The 26,448-nt window shown below is 41.6% G+C and overlaps 2 protein-coding genes across 2 annotated transcripts; both read left to right on the top strand.

Moving 5' to 3' along the window:
* Positions 1-1,613: 1,613 nt before the first annotated feature.
* Positions 1,614-22,740, top strand: LOC139338478 (collagen alpha-5(IV) chain-like). The gene is made up of 52 exons (XM_070973516.1): positions 1,614-1,685; positions 3,339-3,392; positions 4,127-4,216; positions 4,422-4,466; positions 4,641-4,685; positions 4,787-4,849; positions 4,986-5,039; positions 5,202-5,228; positions 6,440-6,508; positions 6,662-6,724; positions 6,823-6,858; positions 7,267-7,311; positions 7,503-7,580; positions 8,278-8,331; positions 8,523-8,588; positions 9,241-9,285; positions 9,382-9,435; positions 9,519-9,560; positions 9,706-9,790; positions 9,882-9,917; positions 10,122-10,283; positions 10,435-10,524; positions 10,801-10,884; positions 11,034-11,104; positions 11,184-11,372; positions 12,481-12,652; positions 12,772-12,861; positions 12,989-13,096; positions 13,245-13,339; positions 15,100-15,250; positions 15,408-15,518; positions 15,718-15,882; positions 16,036-16,122; positions 16,342-16,482; positions 16,796-16,894; positions 16,992-17,090; positions 17,247-17,386; positions 17,534-17,660; positions 17,757-17,837; positions 18,007-18,105; positions 18,302-18,349; positions 19,134-19,316; positions 19,587-19,717; positions 19,952-20,024; positions 20,319-20,393; positions 20,620-20,745; positions 20,998-21,093; positions 21,441-21,650; positions 21,758-21,935; positions 22,111-22,225; positions 22,306-22,478; positions 22,662-22,740. Exons 1-52 carry the CDS (start codon positions 1,614-1,616, stop codon positions 22,738-22,740), a joined length of 4,971 nt encoding a protein of 1,656 aa, XP_070829617.1.
* Positions 22,741-25,671: 2,931 nt separating this feature from the next.
* LOC139338797 (somatostatin-1-like) lies at positions 25,672-26,448 on the top strand. The gene is made up of 2 exons (XM_070974066.1): positions 25,672-25,812; positions 26,263-26,448. The coding sequence occupies exons 1-2, from the start codon at positions 25,672-25,674 to the stop codon at positions 26,446-26,448; spliced, it is 327 nt and encodes a 108-aa protein (XP_070830167.1).

Raw genomic sequence — 26,448 nt, 5'->3', positions numbered from 1 at the left:
AAAGAAAGCAACAAGAATGTTGTCTACACAACATTCACACTGCAGGTGTCACCACAATCTGTGAGTGTGTGTGTGGCTCAGGGGAGGTCACTCAGCAGAGTCGGCATGTTGGAATTCAAGTGTGCAGATGTGTTGAAAATCAGAGTAAACAGGCAAGAAGTGTGTTTGTCTTCAGGTAAATACTGTACGTTTACAAAGCAGGGAATGTGAATTCCATCAGTGCTTATAAGACATACCTTATAACTCTTTACAGTTATTTATTTTTAATGTATCAGGGTTCAGTGACATGTACAGCATATACAGTATACAGTATATCCTGCAGATTTAAGTATTTCTCTCAAGAGGAACCAGTTTTTGACAAAATATGATATTAATAACAAAAACGTTGTGCCTTTCTGCACTCATACCTTATATTTTACTGGTAAAGTGTTCCAAAATCATTATTTGTTGTGCACAAAATCAAATTTTGAATGTTAAAAAGATTTGTTGATCTACTATTTCTGCTGTGGGCATATATGAGGAAACCATGCAATACAGTTGTTACAAAAAGTTCTCCACTGATACTGAGACTCTTGTTCCATGTGTTTGAACGAGTCTCTCAACCCATGAACACTACGCATTACATTGAAATAAAATCTCCACATCTGACCTTTGGATTATCTCTGCATATTACATATGCTCTTTATACTGTGAACTTTCTTTGTCAATATATCGCACATTCCCTGCCCTTCTTTTCAGATGTTGTGCAGCTCTTTTCATTTTAAAAACAGTTATATTTTATATTTGCAATTCTGTTTTAGTGCTAATGAATTACTATAAATATTAATATTGTTGCAGTGGGACTCACCTGAGAGGACACATAGTCACAGCAGTAACTGAGGATGCCATCTCTTGTGTTATCACTCCACTGAAGAGGTGAGTGTTGGCCTCGGTGCTGCCCCCTGTGGTGGAGAAAATGAAAGATGAAACACCAAAGACACCTGAGCCCTGGGCCACTTGATAAGTATGTGACAATAAAGAATACTGAGCTAAAATGTCCATGCAATTATGATTCAAAAAATATCAATACGCTACTGATAAAGACAGTGTTGGTGCTGTCCACCCACACAGGTCATCTCAGCCATAAAATTTTAGACCACATGAAGTCATAACAGTCCATCATTCACAGATAACAACATTCAAAACTCACCCAAATTCAGAAGCTGGCATTAGTTTTCATGAACACCTTAAGGGCATCCCAAATAGGATAATCTCCGGCAAGATTCAAACTAATCTCCTGCCTCCGTATCAGTAAAAAGCAAACAGACTAACTGCCACTGTTTGGAAGTTTTGGGAATGAAAAGAGGAGAAGGAGGATGATTGGGGCTGACCACATGAGTAAGCTCGGACCGGCCCCCTCTTCAGGGTCAAGCTAAACAACATTTATGGGATGTCCTGTCTGTCAAGGCACTTGAAACCCAGACAGAGAATGTTAATTCAACTGAAGCCATAACCCATAGTACAGCTGTGGATGGATGTAATGTGAAGGCTGTTGCTGAGGAGGACGCTCAGAAAGACATCAGGGTATATGTGCATACGCCTGAGCATTTGATGTAACTGGAGCAAGAAAAGCCATGGGAAGGCCAGTGCTTGTGGTTCCTCTGATCCTGTTTGCTGTGATGCTGATGGGCACTGGGGCCAACAATGTAAGATAGTTATTTTTTCCTTGCTGACATAATATTGTACAGTAGGAAGATGCCAGCAGCACAGACTCTTATCTGCACAGGTATTGAACTGCAAAATCTGTATTGGCTGTCTTTTTGCACTCGCTCTTATTTGTAATCATTTCAGGATCATACTGATACTTGTTACATTTTTAATGTTAGACTGCATACACTGGGTTTGATGCTGTTCATTGGTGAGCATTGTTCAAGGAAAAAAGCATTTCTTTGTCTTTACCGCTCAGTTTGCTTTCACAGCTGTCCTGATTTGGCCTTCAAAGCAATCTATCTGTCGCATTTAATTTTTTTTTTAAATTTTTTTTTTTTTTTTAACGTAAATCTTAATGCTGTTTAGTTTAACTGAACCTTCTTGTCTCTGTAACTCTGTCAGTCCCTGCAGAAAAATCTTCTAAATCACTGTTTATGGAAGAAAAGCATCTTTCTATAACAGTGTGCTCCTTGTGTATTTCCTGTTGTATATAATGTTAGCGGCATTCATTCTTCACAGCTTCGGTTTTAATATACAACACTGTGGTCTGTTTGTAATTATTGTGTCTGTGCTTATCTGCAGACATCTTGTATCCTGAAGAGATGCGGGTTTTTTGCTGGCTGATTGCACATGCACTTCACTGTGTACACTATTCATTGGGCTATGTTGGTGGGCCTTTTTAAAGAAGATCATGGAGAAGGAACTGAGACCGAGGAAAATAAGCAAAGCAGGCAGCCAGCATGAAACGGAAAGGCTAGCAGAGATATTTATTTATGAGTTAACGTATTTCCTATACATAAACTCTTCTGGACATCACTGGATTGATCAAGTTATATGTAATAAAATGATGAAGCATCGGTTGTTAAGGCTATAGAGATACATTTTCATGTCTAATAGCCCAGCTGTTGGCTATAAAATGATTCTCCTGCTTTGTAAGAGATAATTATGTCATATTTATTTTGTGCTTCATTGTCATTTCACATACATAAGGGAATTGAATTCATTACAGCAAAATGGACGCTATTAAATGATCCAGTTTTAAGGTATAAGAGAAGGTATCAAACCCTGTGTTCCCCCTTTTTGTCCAGTAGCTTTATGTTAATGGATAATGGTTTATTATATCAGTACCTTATAGCCTGTTGCGGATCTCTTTTTTTTCACCTACAGACTCCCCACTGAGCATCTTATTATGTTTTATTACTGTATCTGCACCTTTCAGTGTGTTAGCCTCGCTGAACCCTTTCCTCTGCTGCTGATAAGCAGTTATGTTTACAGCCTTCAGTTTACAGGCCGGGGTGTTGAACAGACACACGGGAGGTGTTAACTCTTGACACTGGAGAATTAAAGGTGTTATTTAGGCAAATTGTTTGCATGAATCATCCACAAATTCTGCCAAAGTAAACTCTCTTCACTGTCTGAGAAACAAATTATTGATCAACACTATGTTTTTCAAAGTTACAATTGATCATTCAACAGCCGACATCTTCAGTAACTGTAGCCTAGTGGTTCCAAAGCTGCTTCAACAAGAAAGAAAATGCGCAAGCAAGGCTATCAAGATTCAGGTGAAATGACTCCAAGACCAGAAGAGAACCAGTGCTTTCTAAAGTCCATTCGCAGAATACATTTGAACAGTTACAATTTCTTTTCAGTGTGTGTGCAGTGGAAAATCCAGGTGCCGCTGTGAAGGTGTGAAAGGCAACAGAGTAAGTGGACCATCTATTGTCTGTGTAAAACACATGCAGCTACACTGTGTTATCTAATCTGAGTGACGCACTAATGATTTGTTTTTCCTCGGCCATCACTTCAGCACCCATAAATATATGAGAGAAGAGGCCTTTTTCAAAGCAGCCATATTAACATTTGCGATGTCTCTGTTGTATTCAAGTATAAGTCATGAGCCAGCATGCACAAAACCAGCACCCTGAAACTGAAGCTGCTAAATGGAATTCAGTCTTCCTTCATTTCATTGTTTACACCTGTGCTTTTCCTACTGTGTCATGTCAAAATGGCTTCTGGGAAGAAGGCTTATTGTATTTATTAGTACTACCGCACAACACTATTATTCGTTTAATGTCTCCACAGCAGGTCTCACGAAAAACAGATCTGGCTCTCAGGCCACAGTGCTATTGTCAACCCTCACTGTTGCATTAAAAACACTGCATTGTACAGAAACCTTCACAGTCAAAATTTCACTGTCTGTGAAACCTTCAACAACTGCACCTTCACTTACAAATCACAGCATCTGCAAATGAAATGAAGTTTGGAATTGCATCTCCATTGTTGTTTATTGTCATTTGCTGTCTGTCTCCTTTGTCATTCTTGTTATCTCTCCTTCTTTTTATCTCTCTCTCTCTCTCTCTCTCTCACACACACACACACACACACACACACACACACACACACACACACACACACACACACACACACACACACACAGGGAGACAAAGGTTTCATAGGAGCTCCAGGTCCCCCAGGGCCAGTGGGCCGTGCAGGACCAAGTGGCCATGTCGGACCTATGGGACCAAAGGTAGACTTTAGGCCTGACTCTCGTGGCTCCTTCGCTCTTATCCCCAAATCCAATACTCTTGTCAGAGAGCTACATTGGCTCATATTGTGTGTAGGCTGTGATGAATTACACTTTTTCCTTGTGTACCTTGACAACACTTTTAGTTGTGCTGATACTGCATCTTACTCGATCACTAAGATTAATTATAGGTTACTGTCTTTGACAGGGCAACACTGGGCCTTCAGGACCTGAGGGGCCACAAGGCGATCCGGTAACAAAACATCCCAAGCTTGTGTCTGTTCGGGTGTTTGTTGGGTGTTAATTTGATGCCTCAGTGTGTAAAAATTGAGTTATGCTTGAAAAGGCTTAGGTATGATATGTATATCGACAGTTATCTCCTGTGTGCCTTTAAAACAGTAGACCTGTTTTGTTATTGTCGTTACAGGGACCTGACGGCAAAGAAGGATTTGCTGGGTCTCATGGTTTACCGGTGAGGTGTCATGTTCTCATACATCTATGTGACTCTGTTCATCATCATCATGTTAATAGATGCCTGTTCATTTTTTTACTTCTGCTGATATTCTTTCACAGGGTTTCCCAGGTTTACAAGGGCCTCCAGGATCCCCAGGGGCCCCAGGCTGCAATGGGACAGATGTAAGAAAATATTACATATTAACAGTAGTATGGCAGCATTTGTGAAATTCTTGCGTAATTGAGCTTTTCAATCACACTTTTTCTATTCTCAGACAAATCAGTCTCTGCATATTTTCAACACATTGTATACTTTTAGGGAGAAGATGGATATCCTGGTATTCCTGGGCCCAATGGCGATGATGGACTTCCAGTAAGACAGAAAATCAAAACAATTTATTTCTGTTACATGAAATGATGTTGATGCAACTACAACAAATACAGCTGACTTGTTAAACGTCTTATCAGCTTCAGTCTTTTGTTGTTTTTAAGGAATGTATTTGAAATGTGCTTCAGCTTTGTCTTTACTTTCCAGGGTCCACCCGGTCTGCCTGGACCTAAGGTAATAAAATTTATGCTGTGCTACCCAGGGCCAGCTGTTAAGAATGTTTTGTATTTAGGAGGAGTGAGACTGCAGAATTGCTTAACACTTTCTGCCTTTTAAGAAGTTTATTATGAAGATCCTGATGCACCAAGTGAAAAAATAACATGACGCTGCACTAGCAGGTGCCCTCTCTGCCTCCCCGAGCTCCCTGAGCTCATTTTGTACCTTGTCCATGTGAGACCAATAACTTGTTTGAAGACTTTCTTTGTTTTTTCTTCTACCAAGTCTACCCTTCTTCTTTTATTTGCAACAAGAAATGTGTAAATGTTCACGGCTAATTTTCTAAACAAAAACATTTAAAAGTTTATTTGCATGCATGAGAATGCATTGAGTGTTACTGGACTATACGTCAGAACAACATACACGAGACATCTCTCAAACCTGCACCCACTATACACATAGGCAGAAACCACTCTAAATCTTTAGCCTATGGAGACTAGATTCATCCGGTTTGCCATGATTGCCTGTGATATTTCTGTAGTAAAAACCCTCCATGTGTCAACCACATATGCAAGCACAGGTTCACTCTGAACTGGAAGAACAGCTCTCTAATTTGACTTTTGACATCACAAACAGTACTGTACCTTGACTGTTAGAGTAATGCCCTGCCCACAAGTCCTGGCAGAATAAATACTTCAGGGAAGGAAGAATCCATAGATACCTCCATGAGCGTATGCATGATGAGGCCAGCAGTTGCAATGTAGACTCCAAATGAGAGGCAGGGGTCAGATATTCAGTGGTAGCATGCTTTGTTCTCTCATTAGGTGAGTTTGTGACCAAAGAAAACTCCTGTACATTCATACCTGAATTCAGAGCCTTTAAAAATCACAGTTGCAAGAACCAGCAACACCCTAAAATTCATCGTGCTTTTGTACTAGTTGCTGGATTTGTGAATAAGAAGTAGGGTTTATGTGGTCATTTCATAAAGGCAACCCCCAAGAAATTGAATGTGGTCATTCTAATTCTGAGCACATGTATGCTTGCGAAGTGTACAGATATAAAAATGAGTGATGACACCCACAGAGCCCAACTGTGAACTTTACAATATGCAACTACGAAGTACTGTTACATCTTCCGTGCAGTTTACGTGTAGTTATCAGGTATTTTAGAAATAAAGTTAGCAGTTTTAGCAAATTCAGGGTTGAATAAATGCACTTTCTCTTTCACAGGGTGAATCCCGGGGATCTGTGTATGCACCACGAGGGCCACCTGGACTTCCCGGGAGGGACGGTGAGCCGGTAACTATTTAGATTTCACTACTAATAACACAGTTTTGTTTGCACAGTATTTTCCAGACGCTTTCCATAAATTTGAGATATGACAAGTAGTACTAGAGTTCTTTCTGTATTTATATGTATTTTCATGGAGAGCAAACTTCCGTTATATTTCAGGGTTACCCAGGGTCAACTGGAGCACAAGGGCGACCAGGCGACCCTGGACCAGAGGGCTCTGTCGTGAGTAAAGTTGTTCAGTTGCTTTGCATAGAGTACATATAATACTCTGGAAAAGTTATTATGTGATGCTTAATATAACTGTCCACATTTATGAACAGGGGCTTCCTGGTCGTGAAGGGGCTCCAGGAGAGAAGGTAATGCTAATGAATATACCTTTGGATATGTGTGCACATGTTTGCATGCATGTGCCTGTGATAGCAACTGTGAATATTAACTGCGTGTCTAAAGAGCACAGAGGAAAACCACAGCAGCAGGTTTTTTTTGTTTTGGCCTGGTTCCCCAATTAACATAGTTGGCAGTGTTCATCCTACCTGGGAAAAATTCCGAGTTGTTTGGTGCCAGGTCTCTAAGGGCAGCATTTTGGAATGCAGTGTGAACATCTGCATGTGATACAGTCTGCCGGTTTCTTTCGAAAGACAGGTGATGTTAGGATGTAGTTTATGGGAGTGGGGACATGGCAATCTGTGGGAGTTGGCAGCAACAAGGCTGGGAGACCAAGTTATTCATGAGAACGAGTTACAAATGCTTTCCCATCTTTACAGGGTCAAGAAGGCATAGCTGGTGTCCCAGGACCTCGTGGGACCAAGGTAATTTCTTTTTTAAATACACTGTTAGAGCTGATTAATAAGGTTACACTTGATTGTAGAGGAGGGGATGTATTGGTTGCGCAGCATTGCACCATTACTTTTTTCTCTGAATGTTTCTGTGAACTGATCATTATCTGTATGTATTATGTTATTTATATTTGAGGAGGATAATCTGAATTTGTTGGATGTAGGGGAGACCGGGACCACGAGGCCCACCGGGGCCACCGGGTCGGATTAGAGAGTTTTTCAGTGAGAGTCTGCAATTAAAGGTATAGTACTGAGGATAAATCACTGTAGCAAATATATATTGTTATAGTGGTGTTTCCTGTATGAATGGGGCACGATGGTAATGCAATATCATGGCTGCATTGCAACTGGCCTGACTGACGCTGCCTATAAAGTCCATTTGAGACATAGCCAGTGCACAGGAGGCAACACATCTCACACCTTAATTGCATTTTCACACACCAAAATTGAACATAAGCCCAACGGTGTCACACTTCTCAAGTTGGAACACTTTCCAAATTCTTCTGTGGCTGATTGAACAGCAGGCTCTCACACAACCTCCACTCAGTCAGAGTTCATAATACAGGCCGAACAAAAATGGGAAATTCTCTTACTAAGTGGAAGAATTAAAAGGAAGAAAAGGGAAAGATCAGCTGATATGAAGGCTGTTGACAGGGTGACCTGAAAGTGGTGTTAGAACAAAAGCTCATGAAGTATCCAAATTGGAGGGACTGTCAGAAACATCAATGTGCTCTATACATTTCAAGTGTTCATGAGGTCACGAAAAATATTAGGGTTCATCCTCTTGGTCAATGACTGTCCCCATCAGATTTTATGCCAAATTGGCATGTAATTATTAAAATATCTTGGTTAATTGCCACCAAAATGTTGAACAGAGAGATGGGCAACTGTTGTCATTGTAACTAATGAACCATAACCTGAAGTTTATTTCTTATTCAGGGTGTAAAAGGAGACCAAGGAGATGAAGGGCTGAAAGGCTGCAAGGGTGAACCAGTAAGTTTCTCTTCAAAATTCACACCACATAACACTCTCTACCTGGCATTACACTTAACACATTTTATTAATGCCATTTTTGATTTTTTTTTTTTTTTTTTTTAATCTCCAGAGGTCCTCCCTGCATTTGTTCTGCCATATTAGTGTTGTGCATTTATCTTATCTCTTATCTTGTTTCAATCTGTTCTCAGGGAGAACCTGGTTACGGCCATTACATCAAAGGAGCGAAGGGAGACAAAGGACAGGAAGGTCCAGAAGTAAGATACTACATGCCATTTAATCCATTCACCCTCACCTTTAATTTGATTTACAGTGTTTCTTTTTCCGTCTAAACAGAGATGTCTTACCAGTTCACTCTGCACTGAATGGCCACCAGTCCCTTCTTGGAAATAGCTCAATAAAGAGGACGATCAGCAGAGGGCAGCAATGCAGCATTCAATTAATTTGATTTAAGCAAGAAAAGAAAAGAAAAGAAAAGAAAAGAAAAGAAAAGAAAAGAAAAGAAAAGAAAAGAAAAGAAAAGAAAAGAAGGCCTTTATTCATCTGTCCCTCTGTCAGTTAAAATTAGTAAGCACCTCCTCAGTCCAAGTTAAGGGGCACAGTATTTCCACTACTTCTTATAGCTCCCTTTTTTGAAGCCCCACAGTAAGAGCTACAGTAACAGCTGTTCTGATGTGGTCTGATTCTCCAGTTAGGTGGACACAGCTTTGCAAATTTTTTTACAACTGTGAAACCCAGTCTGATTTCACTGGATCTGTTGAATGCTTTTCTAATAACTGGCATATAGTACTTAACATATACACATTTTAGTGATGAAATAGAGGGATTCCTGAGGCCCTTGGTAAACTATTTTCTTCATAGAAAGCAGCACCGACCAATTCCTCACTATTGTCCTTCATTTCCTTTCAGGGAAAGCCAGGGAAGGATGGTGATACTGGACAACCTGCATATAGGGTACCGTTCTGCTGTGCTATGAGTGTGTATGTGGTGTGCAGAGTCATGACGTTATTATGTGCGGCCTTGAATTGAATGCAAAATGGTTTTCTTTAGGGAAGGCCTGGCTCCAGAGGTGATCCAGGATATCCAGGGACACCAGGAGGGCTGGTCAGTGATTTGTTAGTGCCACAAACAATACCCAGTCTTTTAGTGTGTTTTGTCATTCATTGATTGCATACTCTAACATTTAGGGTGAAAAGGGAAACATTGGTCCCCCTGGTCCACCTGGAGACGTGAGTTTATTCTTATCATTTTCTACTTGTTCTCCTGATTTATTTATGTATTTTGTTTTTTGATTACAATATTTCCAGCTCTAGCCTGTGAATCCAGCTGTTTCACCACGATTTCACAACATGCCCCCTGTTGTTTTGTTTACAGATAATTGGGGTTGTGACTGAACCCCTTAAAGGATACCCTGGAGATACTGGTCCCCCAGGCCAACCTGGGCTTCCCGGGCGTCAAGGTGGGTGAACATAGTGTTGTTTAATAAGCAGGCTGACAAATAGTTTCCTACAATTCATATGGAAATAACACAAGTTACAATCTCTTCTCAGGTGTTGTGGGGTTTCCTGGCCCTGATGGACCTCCAGGTTTGCAGTGAAGAGGCTACTCTCATCCTCTCTCTCTCTCTCTCTCTCTCTCTCTCTCTCTCTCTCTCTCTCTCTCTCTCTCTCTCTCTCTCCCTCTCTCTCTGGTTTTTGAAATTAAGTTGTATTTAAAAGGTACAGTGCAAAGAGGTATGACATGGTTTCCCTGGATATATTGTTCACAGTCTCCTACTTCATATTACACAGGCTCTATGCAAGGCACACGTTGTCCCACTGGCTATCCAGGTCCCAAAGGGGACCGTGGAGAGCCGGGGAATGTGTATACTGGGCCCCCAGGTTCTGAAGGCGATGTTGGTGAGCCAGGGGACCCTGGGGATCCGGGCCCACCGGGACCTCCTGAAGACAGAAGTATGTGTGAATGTCTTCTTTCTAAAAACAATTTGATCCAAGCACCATAACTATTTCTACAACTATTTGTACTACTTGGCATTGCTTCTACTTTCATGGCAATATTTAGAAACCATAACCAGTGAACTTGTTGCTGATATTGGTTGTGTAGCTAACAGGGTTACCAAGGGTCTCCCTGGAATGAAGGGACTGATGGGGCCACCTGGACCTATGGGATATGATGGGGTGTATGGAATGAAAGGTGGGAAGCTAAATGTTATTCATTAATTGTTACCATTTATTTAGTTTCACATTGGTTTGATATCTCTTCTGACCTGCTAACTCATATTCATTGATGCCAGTAGACTATTCCATATGTTTGTTCCTACATAGCAGTTCATTGAGCCCTTTAATGCCTTATCTATCTTCTCAGCCTTTTTCATCTTTCCAGCAGTCTGGGCCACAGTGAAAAATACAGTTACACTTTTTAATGAATATGGAACTAACCAAAAAATTCCAATGCTTATGCTCCGTACAGGAGAGAAAGGGAATCCCTGTTATGACTGTTTTGGATCAGGACTCCCAGGACCACCAGGTCCCCGTGGTTCACCTGGCATTCCTGGTAAAACAGTTCATTACATGAAAACACACAGATTGCACCGACTCTGTCCTTCTTCCACCTTCAAATACAGTTTTACTAGTAATGCTGGAGAGTATAAATAGTTTTAAACTGCAATAGACATCTGTCTGACTTCTGTTTCTGTCACTCAGGCTTCAGTTCAGGACCAGGTGCTAAAGGTGATCCAGGCTTCCCAGGACCTAGAGGAATACCTGGAAGACCAGTAAGACAGCATGTCTTTAAAAAAGTAGTTTGTTATTGTTTTTTCACACATATTTGTAAACAATCATTCTTCTTTGAAGGGTGCTGTTGGTGAAAGGGGATTTCCAGGCCCTCCTGGCCAAAAAGGAGAGATATCTTCCTACAACATCCCTGGAATAAAGGGAGAGAAAGGTGACTCAGGAGAGCATGGCAGGCCAGGTTCAGCAGGTCTCTCTGGGAGACCTGGGATGCCAGGTTCCAAAGGCAGTCAAGGGCTTCCAGGGGAATCGGTGAGAAGGTTTTGACAGACTTTAGTATTTTAGTAGCTTGGACAACGCTCTCCTGGCGTCCTCTCCTGGCATTGATTAAACCCCTAAAAACTCATCTCTGTTCATCAAAATTACAGAAGTTCCTTCAATTAAAGAAATCTCCTTGTGCCTTAAAATGTCTTGGAGATAACTTTAGACTTTCGCCTTTATTTACTAAGTGCAGATCTGGGAATTTGCCATTACTCCTCATCTCTATCTCCACCCAGTTCTCCACTGCTCACCTGCAGTTTACACATACATGCTCAACTTTGACTCAGCTGACCAAACATGCAGACGGCGCTTTCTGGTAGAAAGGAATTTCTCCCACCTGCCATATGCACTTGAATTACATAAACTTATCTTGCTAATATTATTCTTGCAAGCTATGAGGATGGGCTTGATCATGACCTGCTTTTTCTGTGAACAACAACAACGTCATGTGAGGATTTCTGTCAGGATAATTATAATGTTTATAGCCATCATCAAATTCAGCAGCTTAGCTATCTGAAAACTGTTTTCAGCAATGTTTGCTGCTGTTTGTGTGTAAAAAATTCAAAACAGTTCTCTGGAAAAGGGCTGCAGCAATCTGGAGTCTTCTCTGTCTTGGATTTTCAGATCTCTTGGTAATAGATGAAGGCTCAATATTTCTCCTTTGGAACCGAAAATAGAGCATGTCTCTGCCATCATTTTGAAAATAGTGAAACTTAGCTTGCAAAATACCCAAACAGTACATACATACTCCATAATACATACTACATCAGGCTTCTCCTCTGATATCCCTCATTTCACTATAGGTGGTTCCTTAGATAAGTGACATATAAACCCTGGCTGTCTGAATTTATGTTTGTGAGACTGTCATTGGTCCACTGCAGATGAAGGTGGAAATGCTCAACCATGGCATTGACTGTTTATTTCACTCATGATATGTCTTTTACCATATAAAAAAACCCACCATATCGACATGTCAACAAGGTTAAAAACTTAATTTTCATTGGAAGGAGTCTGTAAATTCACAGCTGTGTACAATAGCCCGTCCAACAGAATAAGTTATTTCAGTGATTGATGGAACACATTTCCGTCCACTCTCTAGTATCCCTCCACTGGCACAGTGGGGGACTATGGTTTCCCAGGTCCACCAGGGCCTTTAGGCAGACCGGGACCAAATGGCTACCCTGGGCCAGTGGGATATGGGCCTACTGGATTTCCAGGAAGTAAGGGAGATGTTGGTGTACCTGGCCTTCCAGGAGTGTCTGGAACCCCTGGTAAAGCATCACACTGACTGATATTAAATTTGACAATGACATTTGTATGTAAACACACAAGTGGACAAACAGAAAGATTGATGGCCATGGTGCATCCTTTCTTCTCTATACATTGGTAGGCCAGAAAGGGGAACCTAGCCACGTCCACATCAAAGGATTTTCTGGTCCACGTGGCTTTAAAGGTGCCCCTGGCTCACCTGGACGCCCAGGTAAGCAGAGCTGTATGATTGTTGGTTTGATTGGTTGATTAATGGATATATAATTGGATGCATGGTCTTTGCATTACCCTACAACAGATGATGAAAGCGTCTCTCATACTTATCAACAAACATCCAGGTTATGATGGAGCAGCAGGTAACCCAGGAATACCAGGTGCACCAGGGCAGAAAGGAGAGAGAGGTGACGTGTCAGTTCCTGGAAGGCCTGGGGATCCAGGACAGAGAGGTAACCCATTTGCTATTGAGTCACAGCTTTTTTAATAGTTACAGCTTATAGTTTAAGTTACTTTGGATGTTTTTTGACACCTCCTTTAAGAGAATGGGGAACAGCTAAGAGTATAATTAATGTATCACTACGTGTATGTGTTGTTCAGGTGACAAGGGGCAGCCAGGTCCACCAGGCCTTCCAGGAAGGGGCTTGCCTGGAAAGCAGGGTCCACCAGGGCCACCTGGTTTTCAAGGATTGAAGGTTAGAGACACAAACAATATCTGCTATATACATAGTCTTTTATACAGAGGTATACATCTACATATAATGCTTTATTGGCCATTATGTGAAATAAAGCTAAATGTATCCAGTTTTACCTCCAGGGTTCACACTGTGCATATGCAGATCAAAAACAGACGTCATATTAAAGCTTTCCTGAAATGGTATCATTACTGTCTGACTGATGTCATTTCTGTTGGGGTGGGAGATTTGACAGCAAGGGATCAGTTTAGTTCAATATTTAAGGAAAATGGCTTTCTTGTCAGGAATTAGATAAATATAGTAATAGTATAGTAAATATGCTGTTAGAGTCACCTCAGCCATTTAGCTTAGAGATTTGAAATGGCAAAACAAATAACCTGGCTTTGTCCAAGAACAAGCAACGACCGACACACAGCAGACTAGCTTTGTCGTAAGATGACTGACTGCTGGCTGTAGCATCATATTTATCCTATAGACATTTTAGTGGTATTTTTCATCCAGCTCTTGTCAAGACAGCAAACATGCTTATTTCCCAAAATATCAAACTGATCCTCTTAGGTGTAACCCAATGGGAAATCTTTTATGGTGAGAAAATTAGTTTGGTTTAAGGGGACGAGCAGAAAAGTGAGGTTGTTAAAAAAAAATTAGAGGTGACTTTATTGCTTGTATCTTTTATTTGCTCCAAAAAGCTCCAAAAACACAAGATCAACATTCCGCAGGTAAACAGATTCATTGGTACTGTAATAGGCGATTGTATCGAAAGGCTCAGTCTTTCGCAAGAGAGGGACTCAGGAACACTTCAGAAACACATTGGTGATAAACATTGTTTCTTTGCAAATTACTGCATTCTGTATTTATTTGCATTTCACACAACGTCCCACTTTCTCTTTTTTTTGGAATCAAGGTTGCATGAGTGTTACGGTCAGAGACAAGGAAGGCCAGGACCCAAAAATGCAGAGATGAAAACCAATCAATTTATTAAATAAAGTAGCAACAGAAATCTCCTGAGAACAGGGAAAAAAAAGCTCACAAGCTGAAAAAACAAAAAATCACCACAACGGGGAGAAAACGGTATCAAAGACAAAGTAACAAAATAACACGAAACACAAAACTCACCAGAAGAAGGCTGGGAGAAAAAAACACAAAATGCCAAAACTAAGGGCGACTATGAAAAATCTCACAGTGAAATATCAAAAGGAAACACAAAGCACTCAGGAGAAGCGAGAGCGAGAGACGAGCCGATCAATCAGGAGAACAGCACACTAGAGAAACTGAAACAATAGTCCGGCACCAGAGTGAGGCAGGCAGCTTAAGAAGCCGAGTTGATAAGCAGATGAGGAACAGGTGCGCCTCCGGAGCCAGCTCCCCTAAACGATAGGCCCGCCCCTCTCTCCCGCTCCAACCTGCCGTGGGCGTGAACACAAAGAGCAGAATCAGAAAACACACATAGTGACCACAACCATCACAATGAGGGCAAAGTGAGGAAGTTCAAGTGTCCGTGTCATTGTTTCTTAAAAATATATTTTGTGTCTTTGAGGCAGTTGCCATAAATACTGTATACGTGAAATAAAAGTTCACCTCTGAAAGGATGTTAAGGATTTCTCTGTTTTACTGTTAAGTTAAAAGATATAATATATGAGCAGCACAGCACTAGCATAGGACAGCACCAGGACAATGCCATACTGAAAGCATACTGAAATGTGTTTTTATGAATAAAAGATAATGTGCTATATATTTGTGTATATATTTGTGATTGTCAGGGTGATGGTGGTCCTGGATACAATGGACCCCCAGGCCCCCCAGGGCGTCAAGGAGAAGAGGGAGCTCAGGGCCCTGTGGGAGATCCTGGGATCCCTGGCCTACCTGGCAACCCAGGACAAATTGGCAATCCTGGTTTTCATGGACAGAAAGGTACAGCGCTCATGAATCAAATACGATACAGTAGCCTGCACATAAACAGAAAGACAAAATAAAAAAAAATAATGGCTATTGTTCATCCAAATGCACACAGACCATGAATACATGCGCATGCAAACACATTTACTTCTTTATTCTATGTTACATACAGGAAATAAAGGTTCTATAGGCCCCCCAGGACTACCTGGCACTAAAGATTCATGTAAAGGTTCACCTGGACAAAGGGGACCACCAGGACCAGATGGTTCCCCAGGACATCCAGGTCAGTGTATATTGAAGTCATGTCATGAACTTTATGGTCAACTCCAGAGGGACAATGGATGAAGCATGTGGAAAATAAAAGACATTGAAATGTTGATTATTATCTGTCCTGTGATTCAACTCTGGCCAACAAAATTCAGTTTCTTCATAGAAGCTTCCTACCTTCATTTTGTTCTGTCTCTCTTCTGTCCACTTCCCAGGACCTAATGGCTTGCCTGGTGAGAAGGGGAATATAGGTCTGCCAGGGTTTGGTCGTCCTGGCCCACCCGGTGAGCCGGGTCACACTGGCCGATCAGTACCAGGTACACCTGGGCATCCTGGACTAAAAGGGATAAAGGGACAAAGTGGCCTCTACGGTCAACCAGGTATGGCTTTGTTACAGCATTATCTCCAATCAAAGAGCATATCAGGAAATCAGAAATTATGCAGTGCCAGTGTGAGAACGTTCAGTGTGTTACATTTACAGACTTATGTAGATTTAAAGTTTGCCTTTTAAAGTTCCATTTGGTCTTCTTTAGGACTGAGAGGGGACCCTGGACCAGATGGGCTACCGGGATACGGACCAGAGGGATTGCCTGGAATTGTAGGACCACCAGGCCAAATAGGTAACACACAAATATAAACACACACACACCTTCATAGACAAGTAAATCACCATATACACTATCTACTACACACAATTGAGCATAATAAGCTTGAATTAATAAGGTTACAAAGTCATTTTCAAGGTTTCTAATGCTTCCTCTTCCTGATTCATTGGAGCTGTATGCTGCACGTGGGTCACAGTTATGATAGAGTTCTTGTTCCCCCATTACCTTTTACAGGTGACCCTGGCCCAGATGGAGCCAGAGGTCTTCAAGGTCCCCCGGGCATGGATGGGGAGCCAGGTTTCAGAGGTCGTCCCGGCCCTTTGCCTCCAACAACAATAGGCAATATTGGGCTCCCAGGGAATCCTGGTGATCTGGGTAAGCTTTACAGTAAACTTGTCTCATAAAATATCCTTCTACATCCACTTACTGTGAGATGGAGTTGTTTCACAAAATATAACTGAGATGCTCCAAGTTTTGTTTTTTGTTTTCTTAATTGTTGAATTCAAATAAATGGTAAGTCTTTTTCTCTGCTGCTTTCATTTAAAACTCTGTAGATTTTGGCAGTAAAGGACATTTTCTGTTGCCAGAGTGCGCACGAGGTCATACAATAGAGTCTTTCAAGACTGTCATGAAGTAGAATATAGCTTATGAGATGGTGATGATATTATAACTCAGTATACTTTGTCAGGTTACCCCGGTCTACCTGGTCCCAATGGAGATATTGGAAGAACTGGACCAAAAGGACAGAGAGGGAGAGAAGGAGATCCAGGGGCCCCTGGACAAAGAGGTTTGAAATAAATTTGTTAGTATTTTGGTTCACCAAATCAATCAGGCTCATCATTTTGGAAACTATATGTCTGTGGTGTGTGCATTTCTGTGTCCAGGTACCCCAGGTGAGCCAGGTTTGGATCGAGTAACACACCCAGAAGGAAATCAAGGACCTCCTGGACCCCCAGGAGACTCAGGAGTCACAGGACATCCAGGTAAGACCTATACTTTGCTTTAAAGGCACTATGCACTTTTTATTTTTATATAAATCCACATGTTTAACTGCACAAATCAAAGTACACTGCAAGAACTGTACGATTTCTGCTTTCATTTATCTTATGAGAAATAATTGTTCCGTTTAACTCTTACAGGCCCAAAGGGAATAAAAGGAGATCAAGGAATCCCTGGAGGGCCTGGTCCAGATGGTGCACCAGGTCCAAATGGTTGCAAAGGAGCTACAGGGGAGCCAAACTACTATGGATATGGACCGCCTGGACCAGCAGGACAAAAGGTACCAATAACTGATCTAAAAAGCTTGAGGCTTTGTAACAGCTGCAGCAGGGCTGAGTCCAAGCTAGTAAAACACTAAAATTTGAATGTTAATTATAAATGATGTTTTCCCTCCCTTTTTCCTCTTTATTCTTCTCCCTGTGATTAGGGTGAACCAGGATTGAGCAATGTTAATGTGATGACGGGTCAGAAAGGTGAACCTGGTGTTTCCGGACAAGCAGGTATACCAGGATACCATGGAACCAAAGGAAACCCAGGACCTGTTGGACTAAATGGTCATTATTATTGGTCACAAAATAAAGCATTTTATGATTGGTTGTACGTTTTTGCTCACTCTCTCTTAACATCATCATGCAATGCTGCTATTCCAGGTCCACCAGGCTATCAGGGCCCTAAAGGTTCAGATGGGCCTGCAGGAGGCAAAGGACGCCCAGGACCTAATGGACCACCTGGTAAAAACCTGTGAAATGCTTGTTTTTTTTAACTATATAAGCATAGCTTAAATTTAACATATTTTAAAAGTGCAACGCACTGTGTAACCTTTACTGTGGAACGTTTCTATTTGTACCTGACTTCAAGTTTAACCTCAGACTTACTTTTTTTCATATCTCTTTCAATCAGGTGACCCAGGTCCAGTGGGTGTCCCTGGTTATCCCGGTCCTAAAGGCAACCAGGGCCCTGATGGGTACCCTGGACCACCAGGGCAAAAAGGAGAGACTGGTAAGAGGAGTCCTGTATGAAAAGCTCTACATGGCTTTATGAGCTTGTGCACATCCTGTATATTAGAATAAGTATTCTTAGTATGTATTTTCCTTCCGTCTGAACCACTGGCCTGTTAAGCATTTGTCTCTTTAATATCTAACAGTACCCTCAAAGTCATGGCTGCAGCCAAAATTTATCTATCTTTCCTCTGCAGTAACGATAGGAGGGGTGCCTGGTGCGCGTGGCAACACAGGTCAACCAGGTGAGTCTCAGGTAAATGACATCATCCTTTTCACTTGTGTCTCTTCCATTTTTAAAACAAATGTATATTTATGTTTTCATATATATATATATATATATATATATATATATATATATATATATATATTTGGGGGGGGGGGGGGGGGGGGTGCAATTATTTTGGTGCAGATGTCTGCCTTGCCTTAGAAAGTTATGTGTGTTTAGGTGAAAGAACCAATGAACCTGTTTACCTGTGGAATGTTCCAGACAGGTATTTTTGGAACATTCCACAACTTCCCCAGTCTTCTGTTGCTCCCGTCCCAACATTGAAACATGTTGCTGCATCAAATTCAGAATAAGCAGATATTTACAAAAATTTTGTGAATGAATACAGAAATTAAAAGGTAGTGATCCACTGTACGAACACATTTACTGTGGCCTCAAATTTTTATCAGTAACAGTGGCGTTGCTAGGATTTCTTGGGGCTCCAAGCAAGAAATCCCTGGGGCCCCCACCCCACCCATGCACATCGCAAAAATTTGTTTTTTGCACACATAAATGCACACTTTGCGGGACATTTGAGATGACTACTGAAAAAAAATATATAAAAATATATATTAGTGGTTCTCAAAGTAAGGTCCAGGGATCAACAGAGGTGCCTGAAAGCCCAGGCCTTTCAATAATCATTGTTATAAATAAGTGGTTAGAGCCCCCTTAGTGGCCGGGGGCTCCAAGCAACTGCCTGGCTTGCCTGTCCGCAAGCCCCGCCCCTGATCAGTAAACATCTATGTATTTCTGTACCGTAGGTCCCATCGGGAACCCTGGTCCCCCTGGCTTCCCTGTTGCGGCGAGTCCTGGGTTGATAGGAGACAAAGGATTTTCAGGTCCACCTGGAGTCCTTGGCCCGAGAGGACTACCGGGAAGAGAAGGGCCTTGTGTTCCTGGGTCAAAAGGAGACCCTGGCCATCCTGGCAATCCCGGTTATCGAGGTGAGGGTGTAGTACTGGAGGTCTTAAAGGTCTCACAAACCCTTTTGTAAAAGTGGAGCTAAATTAGACCACAATCTCAGGACTTTATATTTTCTGTATAATGTACAAACAGAGATGCTTTTTAAGGTGTTCCAAAAAAAACCAAAAAAAAAACCAACAACCATATTTTGATATGTTGGTTCCTTATTTCTTTGCCATTTTTGCATGTTCATTGTACTAAAATTACTTCTCAGCAATCATCAATTTCTGTCCCCCCTGCTGTATATGAAGGCAATCCTGGCTTGCCTGGCCCTCCAGGTGTCACAGTGTCTACATTAAAAGGAGACACAGGGAACCCAGGGTTTACAGGAAGCCCAGGCTATATTGGACCTCCAGGGGATCCAGGCCTTGAAGGACCGCCTGTAAGTGACCCCAACAAGTATTTTTTTGACTTTTTTGCCCGACAAAAAAGTCTTTAGAAGGGAAAACAAAGATTCAACTCTCATGTTTTGCGTCCATATTTGTATTTAACAACAAAAGTGTAAGTGTGACACAGTTACATCACAACTGAAACTCTTCTGCAGAGTCTTCAAAATCTCACTGCAATATTTACAAGTCTAATATTTGACTTTCCATTTTTTCATTGGCCTGCCCAGGGTGTAGGAGGTGGACCTGGAGGCCCGGGACCAAGAGGTGATACTGGTCCTCCTGGAATCCATGGCCCCCATGGTAATCTTTCATTTCAAGTTAAGACGATGAATTAGGTTTTCTCTTTGAGTTCTTCCCCAGGCAAAGGCAGATCTGTCACCACAGAGAAGTAATGGTCCACAATTGATTTATGTTCCCACAACTGAGATGAAATACCAATAGGACAGAAAATGAAGTAGACAGAGAAAAATAAGATCTATGAGGATTAATTTCACTTTTCTTCTGTGATACTCAATAAGATGTTATTTGTGCAATAATGTTTGAGGATACGCTAATTTCCTCGTAATCTATTTATGTATGACCTGTGTGTTTTAGGTGACAAGGGAGACCCTGGATACATCCCAGGTCAACCTGGCCCACCTGGGGTAAAAGGTTTTCCTGGACGACCTGGTGAGGCAAAGTCTTAATATTGTTTAAAATAACCAGCAATAACAATGACCCCTATTAATACCTTCCAAATTGAATCCACTTCTACATTTTACCAGTCAATCAGCTATGACTAGCATATTTCACCTGCCTGTCCTTTGCTGACATTTAATAAGACGTCCACCATCTACCATAGGTGTTATATATTGTGGGAAATAGCTTTGTAGTTGCTTCTACTCTATCCCTTAAGGCTTCAAAGGTGAACCAGGAATTGGCAGGGTGATAAGTGAACGAGGACCTCCTGGCTTACCTGGTCCCACTGGCAATCGAGGACCACCAGGGAGTGCTGGACCATCAGGACCACCAGGCCGTTCAGGTCCAAGCTTTTAAGATGTGTTAATATGATTAAAATTCCAGTCACTCATGCTCTTCAAAGACAAGGATACTGCACTGAACTCTGTCAGTTTGACACCATGTCCTAAACAAATAAAGTGACATTCACTGTTATAGATGTGTATTATGATGTCTGTTTGCTAAATTGACTATTAAACTGTGAATTGTGTGATGTATAGTGTTTTTATATTCTGACATTCTTTGCATTGTGTGACCCTGAATCTTCCTTCCCCAGGCCAGCCAGGCATCAAAGGGCACCGTGGTTCCAGCCCAGTCGGCCAGCCTGGATTTACTGGTCGCAAAGGAGACAAAGGAAGAGCAGGACTACCAGGTGTGTGTTTGTGTGTGGGTTCAAAGGTGTGTGTGTATGTGTGTAGAGCTTAATATATTAGGATGATGACGATTTTGATGGAGTTTACTTTGATGTGGGGTGTATGGTTGGTGCAGTAACAAAACACTCAAGAGAACCCAGGTTCAGCTATTTGCAGCAGAGCCTCTTGCTGGGTTGTCTGTTACATCAAATATACTTACATATGTGGGTGGGAAGCCAGTGATGGATTTAGAGGGAAATGTGGACCTTGTGTTACGACCTCCAAGTGAAGTTCCTTGCCCTTACCCCCCAAAAAGGATGTCACTTGGTACTTCATTATACAGCTTGTTGATATGTTTCCTCTGTAGGTCCAGAGGGCAGACTTGGAGACCCAGGCCGCAAGGGTCCTCCAGGGTTGCCAGGCAGCAGTCGTTCTGGTGTTGCTGACACTTTCTTGATAGCTAGACACAGTCAGAGCATCCGTGTCCCTGACTGTCCTCAAGGCACCAGCCTCCTCTACTCTGGTTACTCCTTCCTCTTCATCAACGGAAATGAGAGAGCTCATGGTCAGGACCTTGGTAAGAACACGGAAACCTTCATGAACAGAAACACTGTGCAGATTCTCATAAAAACCTGTCTTTGCTTCAGGCATGACATTGCTCTGTCACTTCAAACTGTCCCTTAGGCACCATGGGAAGCTGTCTCCCTCGTTTCTCCACCATGCCCTTCCTCTTCTGTGACACAGAATCAAACTGCCGCTATGCCTCTCGTAACGACTACTCATACTGGTTGTCCACTGACACACCTATGCCTACCAACATGGTTTCCATCACAGGGGACAACCTGGCCTCTTACATCAGCAGGTGGAGGAGTTCATACATCGTTCAGTTCAAAAACTAAAATACACAATATGTGCATTTTCTGTTCACTGGAATATAGATTTGCTTGATTTTCATTCCCTGAAAATGTTTTCTCACTATTTACCATGACCTGGTAATGCAGTATTAATAACAGTTTCTGTGTGCATGTGCGGTTTAGGTGCTCAGTGTGTGAAACCACCTCCAATATTATAGCCATCCACAGCCAGACAACTCTAATACCTGATTGTCCCCGAGGCTGGGAATCCCTGTGGAGTGGATATTCATTTGTCATGGTAAAGATCTTCTCTCATCTGAATCTCTTCATATGCCATTTTCCATGTAATTCTCTTCCTTTGACTGTCATCCATTCTAGCAAACTGGTGCTGGTGCAGAGGGCTCCTCCCAGCCCCTGGTTTCTCCTGGCTCATGTCTGGAAAGCTTTCGCCAAGTGCCCTTCATCGAGTGTCACGGCAGGGGAACATGTAACTACTACCCTGATTCCTACAGCTACTGGCTGGCCTCCCTAGACCCCAACAGGATGTTCAGGTAAACCAGACTGCCTCTCTTTCACAGTTCAAATCACATCATCAACAGGGTTTTGTGTGTCACGATGACGCAAACAACTGCTAATTGTAGAAGACTTATTTTACAGTTGTAAACCAAAACACTACTAAGGGTTTATAATTACATTTCTAACACTTTGTTTGTGTGTTTTGTTCTCTCCTACAGTAAACCTGTTCCTCAGACAGTGAAGGGACCATCTCTGCAGAGTGTCATCAGTCGTTGTCGAGCCTGCAGGAAATTGTAACCCACTACGGATGACAGACGTGCTGACAGTTTTTAACATGAAGCATTTCCTCTTTCAATGTGATTTCAAGTACGAAAATATGAGAAATTAGAGATAACAGTCTTGATAAACTGGTGCTTTCATGTTACACATCTGTGTTTATGAGTCTAAGCCCTCAATAAAACACACTTCACATTCGAAAACCCATTTCAACCAAACTGCCGATCAGCTTTAATGGCAGTTTGTATAAGCTCTGATGATTATGTGTATTGAAAGTACTGAAACATTTAGTGAGTCATTCTATCGTACAGAGGCTGCAGTGTGCCACTTGGGCCTCAATAACCGCTGGTAACAGCAGTGATAAAAGTACTAGGAGCAGTTTTAGTAATCCAGCAGCAACAGCAGCACTGCACCCGATCTTGTTTTCCACTGATGCTGATGCTTCGTCCAACATTCTTTTCTTTTTTGTAATTTTTCTTTAATATTGCTGCATCCTAATTAAGATAGTGACATACTGAAACAAGCCATCTGTGTGACCTAAATAAACTTGAATTGTGATCATGATGATCTTTGATTAAAGTACAACACCCACTTTGCCTGCGTGGTCATTTCCATGTGACTAAAACTGTCTTGGATAATAAACATGCACCAAATGTCCTGATTTGTGCATTCGACAGCTAGGCTACTGAGGGGTAATTAACCACCACCATATGGTGCTGATGTCATTGAACAACGCATCGTTCCAAGTGACCTGAGAAGACTGGTGCACTCCAGTCAATGAATGACGTAAGAGGCAGGAGGTCACAACGAATGACACACATGTTCCTATGAAATCTGGTGTTATAAATGTGACGCTCTTGCTGTGGAATTGTTACGCTGTTGAGTTTTCACGCGCAAACATGGAACCATTTGTGGCCTCACTCTAAAAGCATTTCTTTGAATTTCAGCATGTTAAACGGTGCATGGAAAAGATTACATTTATGACTCACACTGCCTGCGACTTCTTCCAACCCATTTCTAAATGAACTTCCTAAAACTGCTGCTGTCTCTGTTGCTTCTGGATGAAAAATGCACATTAACATCTTGAGAGCATATATTGTGGAATTATTCGCATCACATCTCTTTATTTTTAGTTGTCAATTGGAAGAAAAGATAGAAAAATAAAATATGAAAATAAAAATAGTTATTTTTGTGTCATGTTTATCTGCCCATTAATGTTTGAAAGAAGCTATTCTCAAAAGCAGGATAAATACAGTACGTCATTTTCCATACACAATACCCTCATTCCTTTTATTTCAACATCTTACTTCTCTGCATTATTCACTCAGAAAACCGGCAGAGCAGTACGCCTGCAAGGAATATCATTCAAGCTCACTCATCCAAATCTGTCACTGATCAATAGATGCAAACTCCCCAAACAGCTAGATGCAAAAAGGCACAATAATGTTCTTAAACAACACTGTTCAAAATGCTGCTGCTTTTTGGCACGCAGATATTCCAAGATATCGATTGCTCAGAGTTTAAAATAAACAGCCTCTTATGCTTATGTAAGAAAGCCAGCTAACACAAGTAACAGCTGAAGAAGAGCTGAACCCTCTTGTGTGAATTAAAAACCTGTGATGAGGTATCACACGGACCATCAAATTCATTTTCATTTTTGGATGCAACATTTTGAATCATCAGGAGTTTTAGTTCCAACACATCTGACAGGGCTGATATAGCAAGCAGCTGCTCCTTGAAAGCCACCTTGAGTTAGATAAGTCTTACATGACTTGGTGCAGACAGTTGTCAGCATGGATAGAAACACTCTTGCTGTAAAGTGCTCTCGGTAGCCTTCTTAACAGGATTATTCTGCTCCTGACAGTACACTTACTAATTGTTTAGGCAGCTATATTAGGCTTGTACACCTCTTTAATTTAGTTAGAATGGCGATTTGTTGAAAGGTTGATGCACTTCAAGGTTGTCTCCCATTTGAGAAGGACGCGTCCTTTAAGTTTGCTCAGCACACATGGTCAAGAAAAATATCTGTTCATATTTGAACAGGTTAACTGTACTGAAGGCTAAATACACTGAATAGTGTCAGACTGTGATGTTATATTTATGCATACTTGCAGTTATCATAAAGTAGAATGGGAAAAGATACTGTCTGTCTTCGAACAGATTTTACAGATCACAATTTTTTGGTCTTTTGGCACATTTTTCCTTTACATTGATTGAAAAAAAAAAAACCTAAACCTTAACCCAGGATGATTTTGAAAGTAAGGGCGACTATATTTTCTGTCCATGCAGTTGCATATTTGCAGCATGTACCATTACAAAATCATTATAGCTTGTGACCAATTACGGCTTAATTCACATGCAGTAGAACTGTTAAAGTTAAACAGAGCAGAAATCTCATTAAAGAGATGCCCACAACAAACCCACAAGGGTGTAACAAATGATAAATTGACCTTTATGGCCTGTGGATATCCCAGTGTCTCTGCGCTGCCCGTTGATTCAACTTTATGGCACAGCAGGGTTAATGAAATCATTGTTTCCCCCATGTCAGCAGCATTAATGTTTTATTTTACATGACTGCACATCACTCTTCACTTACAGGGATTTGCTATTAAGGAGGCAGAGAAGATCTTTCACATTTCTGGGTAAGCATGACCTTCACAAGCAGATTACAGTGTGTTTATGTAAATGATGTCACTAGAAAGGACCAGGATGGTGAAAATGTCTTTATTTAGACCTTTGTCTCACTCCTAATGACCGTTGTAAATTACATGGCACATGCTTCAGCGCATTGATGGGGGCAAACACAAAACTCCTCCCTTTGTGGGCCCAGGTACCACTTTAAAAACAGTCGTGTCACCGTGCTGTACAGCGAGGGTGCACATCGGCAGTGGACGTCTTACTGCGAAGAATTCTCTCGATAGGAAGCACACAAGCAAGATTTTCCAAGTGAGGATGGCCCACATCTTGTGCATTTTGGCACTTTTGTGTTTTGCATCATGTGTTGCAGAAAATACAGCGGCTGAGAAGGAGTTTAAAGACATCCAACTTCAGCAAGACTCAGCGTCATGGATCGAGAAACTACTGGACAAACAGGTAAGGTGTCTTTGTTTCACTCAATTTGCTTCTTCATGTTATTTCTGTTTTAACAGCTCTTCAGCAGAAGAAATTTATGGATGTTGTGATGAATAACCAGCGACGGTCACACTGTGGGCCACAGAATGTCCTGCTGACAGCTTTTCAATTTATAAAGTTGATCTCTGCTTGTGCACTCACATTTTATTGATCTTGATCTGTTAAAAGGGTAATTTTATTCCCAATCAGTCACTTTGGCTGCTGTCAGAGCTACCTGTCTGTCTATCTGTCATTTGATTATCCTCACAGCTGCACCTCCATGAAATTGCAATGGAATTGGTAGAAATTCCCATTTCCTAGAGGTACAAATGTGATGAAGTAAAATTTCATACTGTATTTACTGAGATTCAAGAACCTGCAAATGCTAAGAATTATTTCATATTTACATTATGCCAATATCTTCCTCCTTAGGAATCAACAAAGAAACAGACTTTAGTGGACTTGCTTTATAAACTCTCTAAATCCGGAAATGGAATAATCCTCCAGGGACCTGCAGACAAACAGGAGAAGAATCGACGTGGTCTGGGTGGCGTGACAGTTCAGACTCGCAGAGCTGGCTGCAGAGTCTTCTTCTGGAAATCCTGGACTGCCTGCTAG

Source organism: Chaetodon trifascialis, chromosome 11 (genome assembly GCF_039877785.1).
Source record: "Chaetodon trifascialis isolate fChaTrf1 chromosome 11, fChaTrf1.hap1, whole genome shotgun sequence".
Classification (NCBI taxonomy): domain Eukaryota; kingdom Metazoa; phylum Chordata; class Actinopteri; order Chaetodontiformes; family Chaetodontidae; genus Chaetodon; species Chaetodon trifascialis.
The sequence above is the reverse complement of the archived record's forward strand: the minus strand, read 5'-3'. Positions and strand labels throughout refer to the sequence as shown.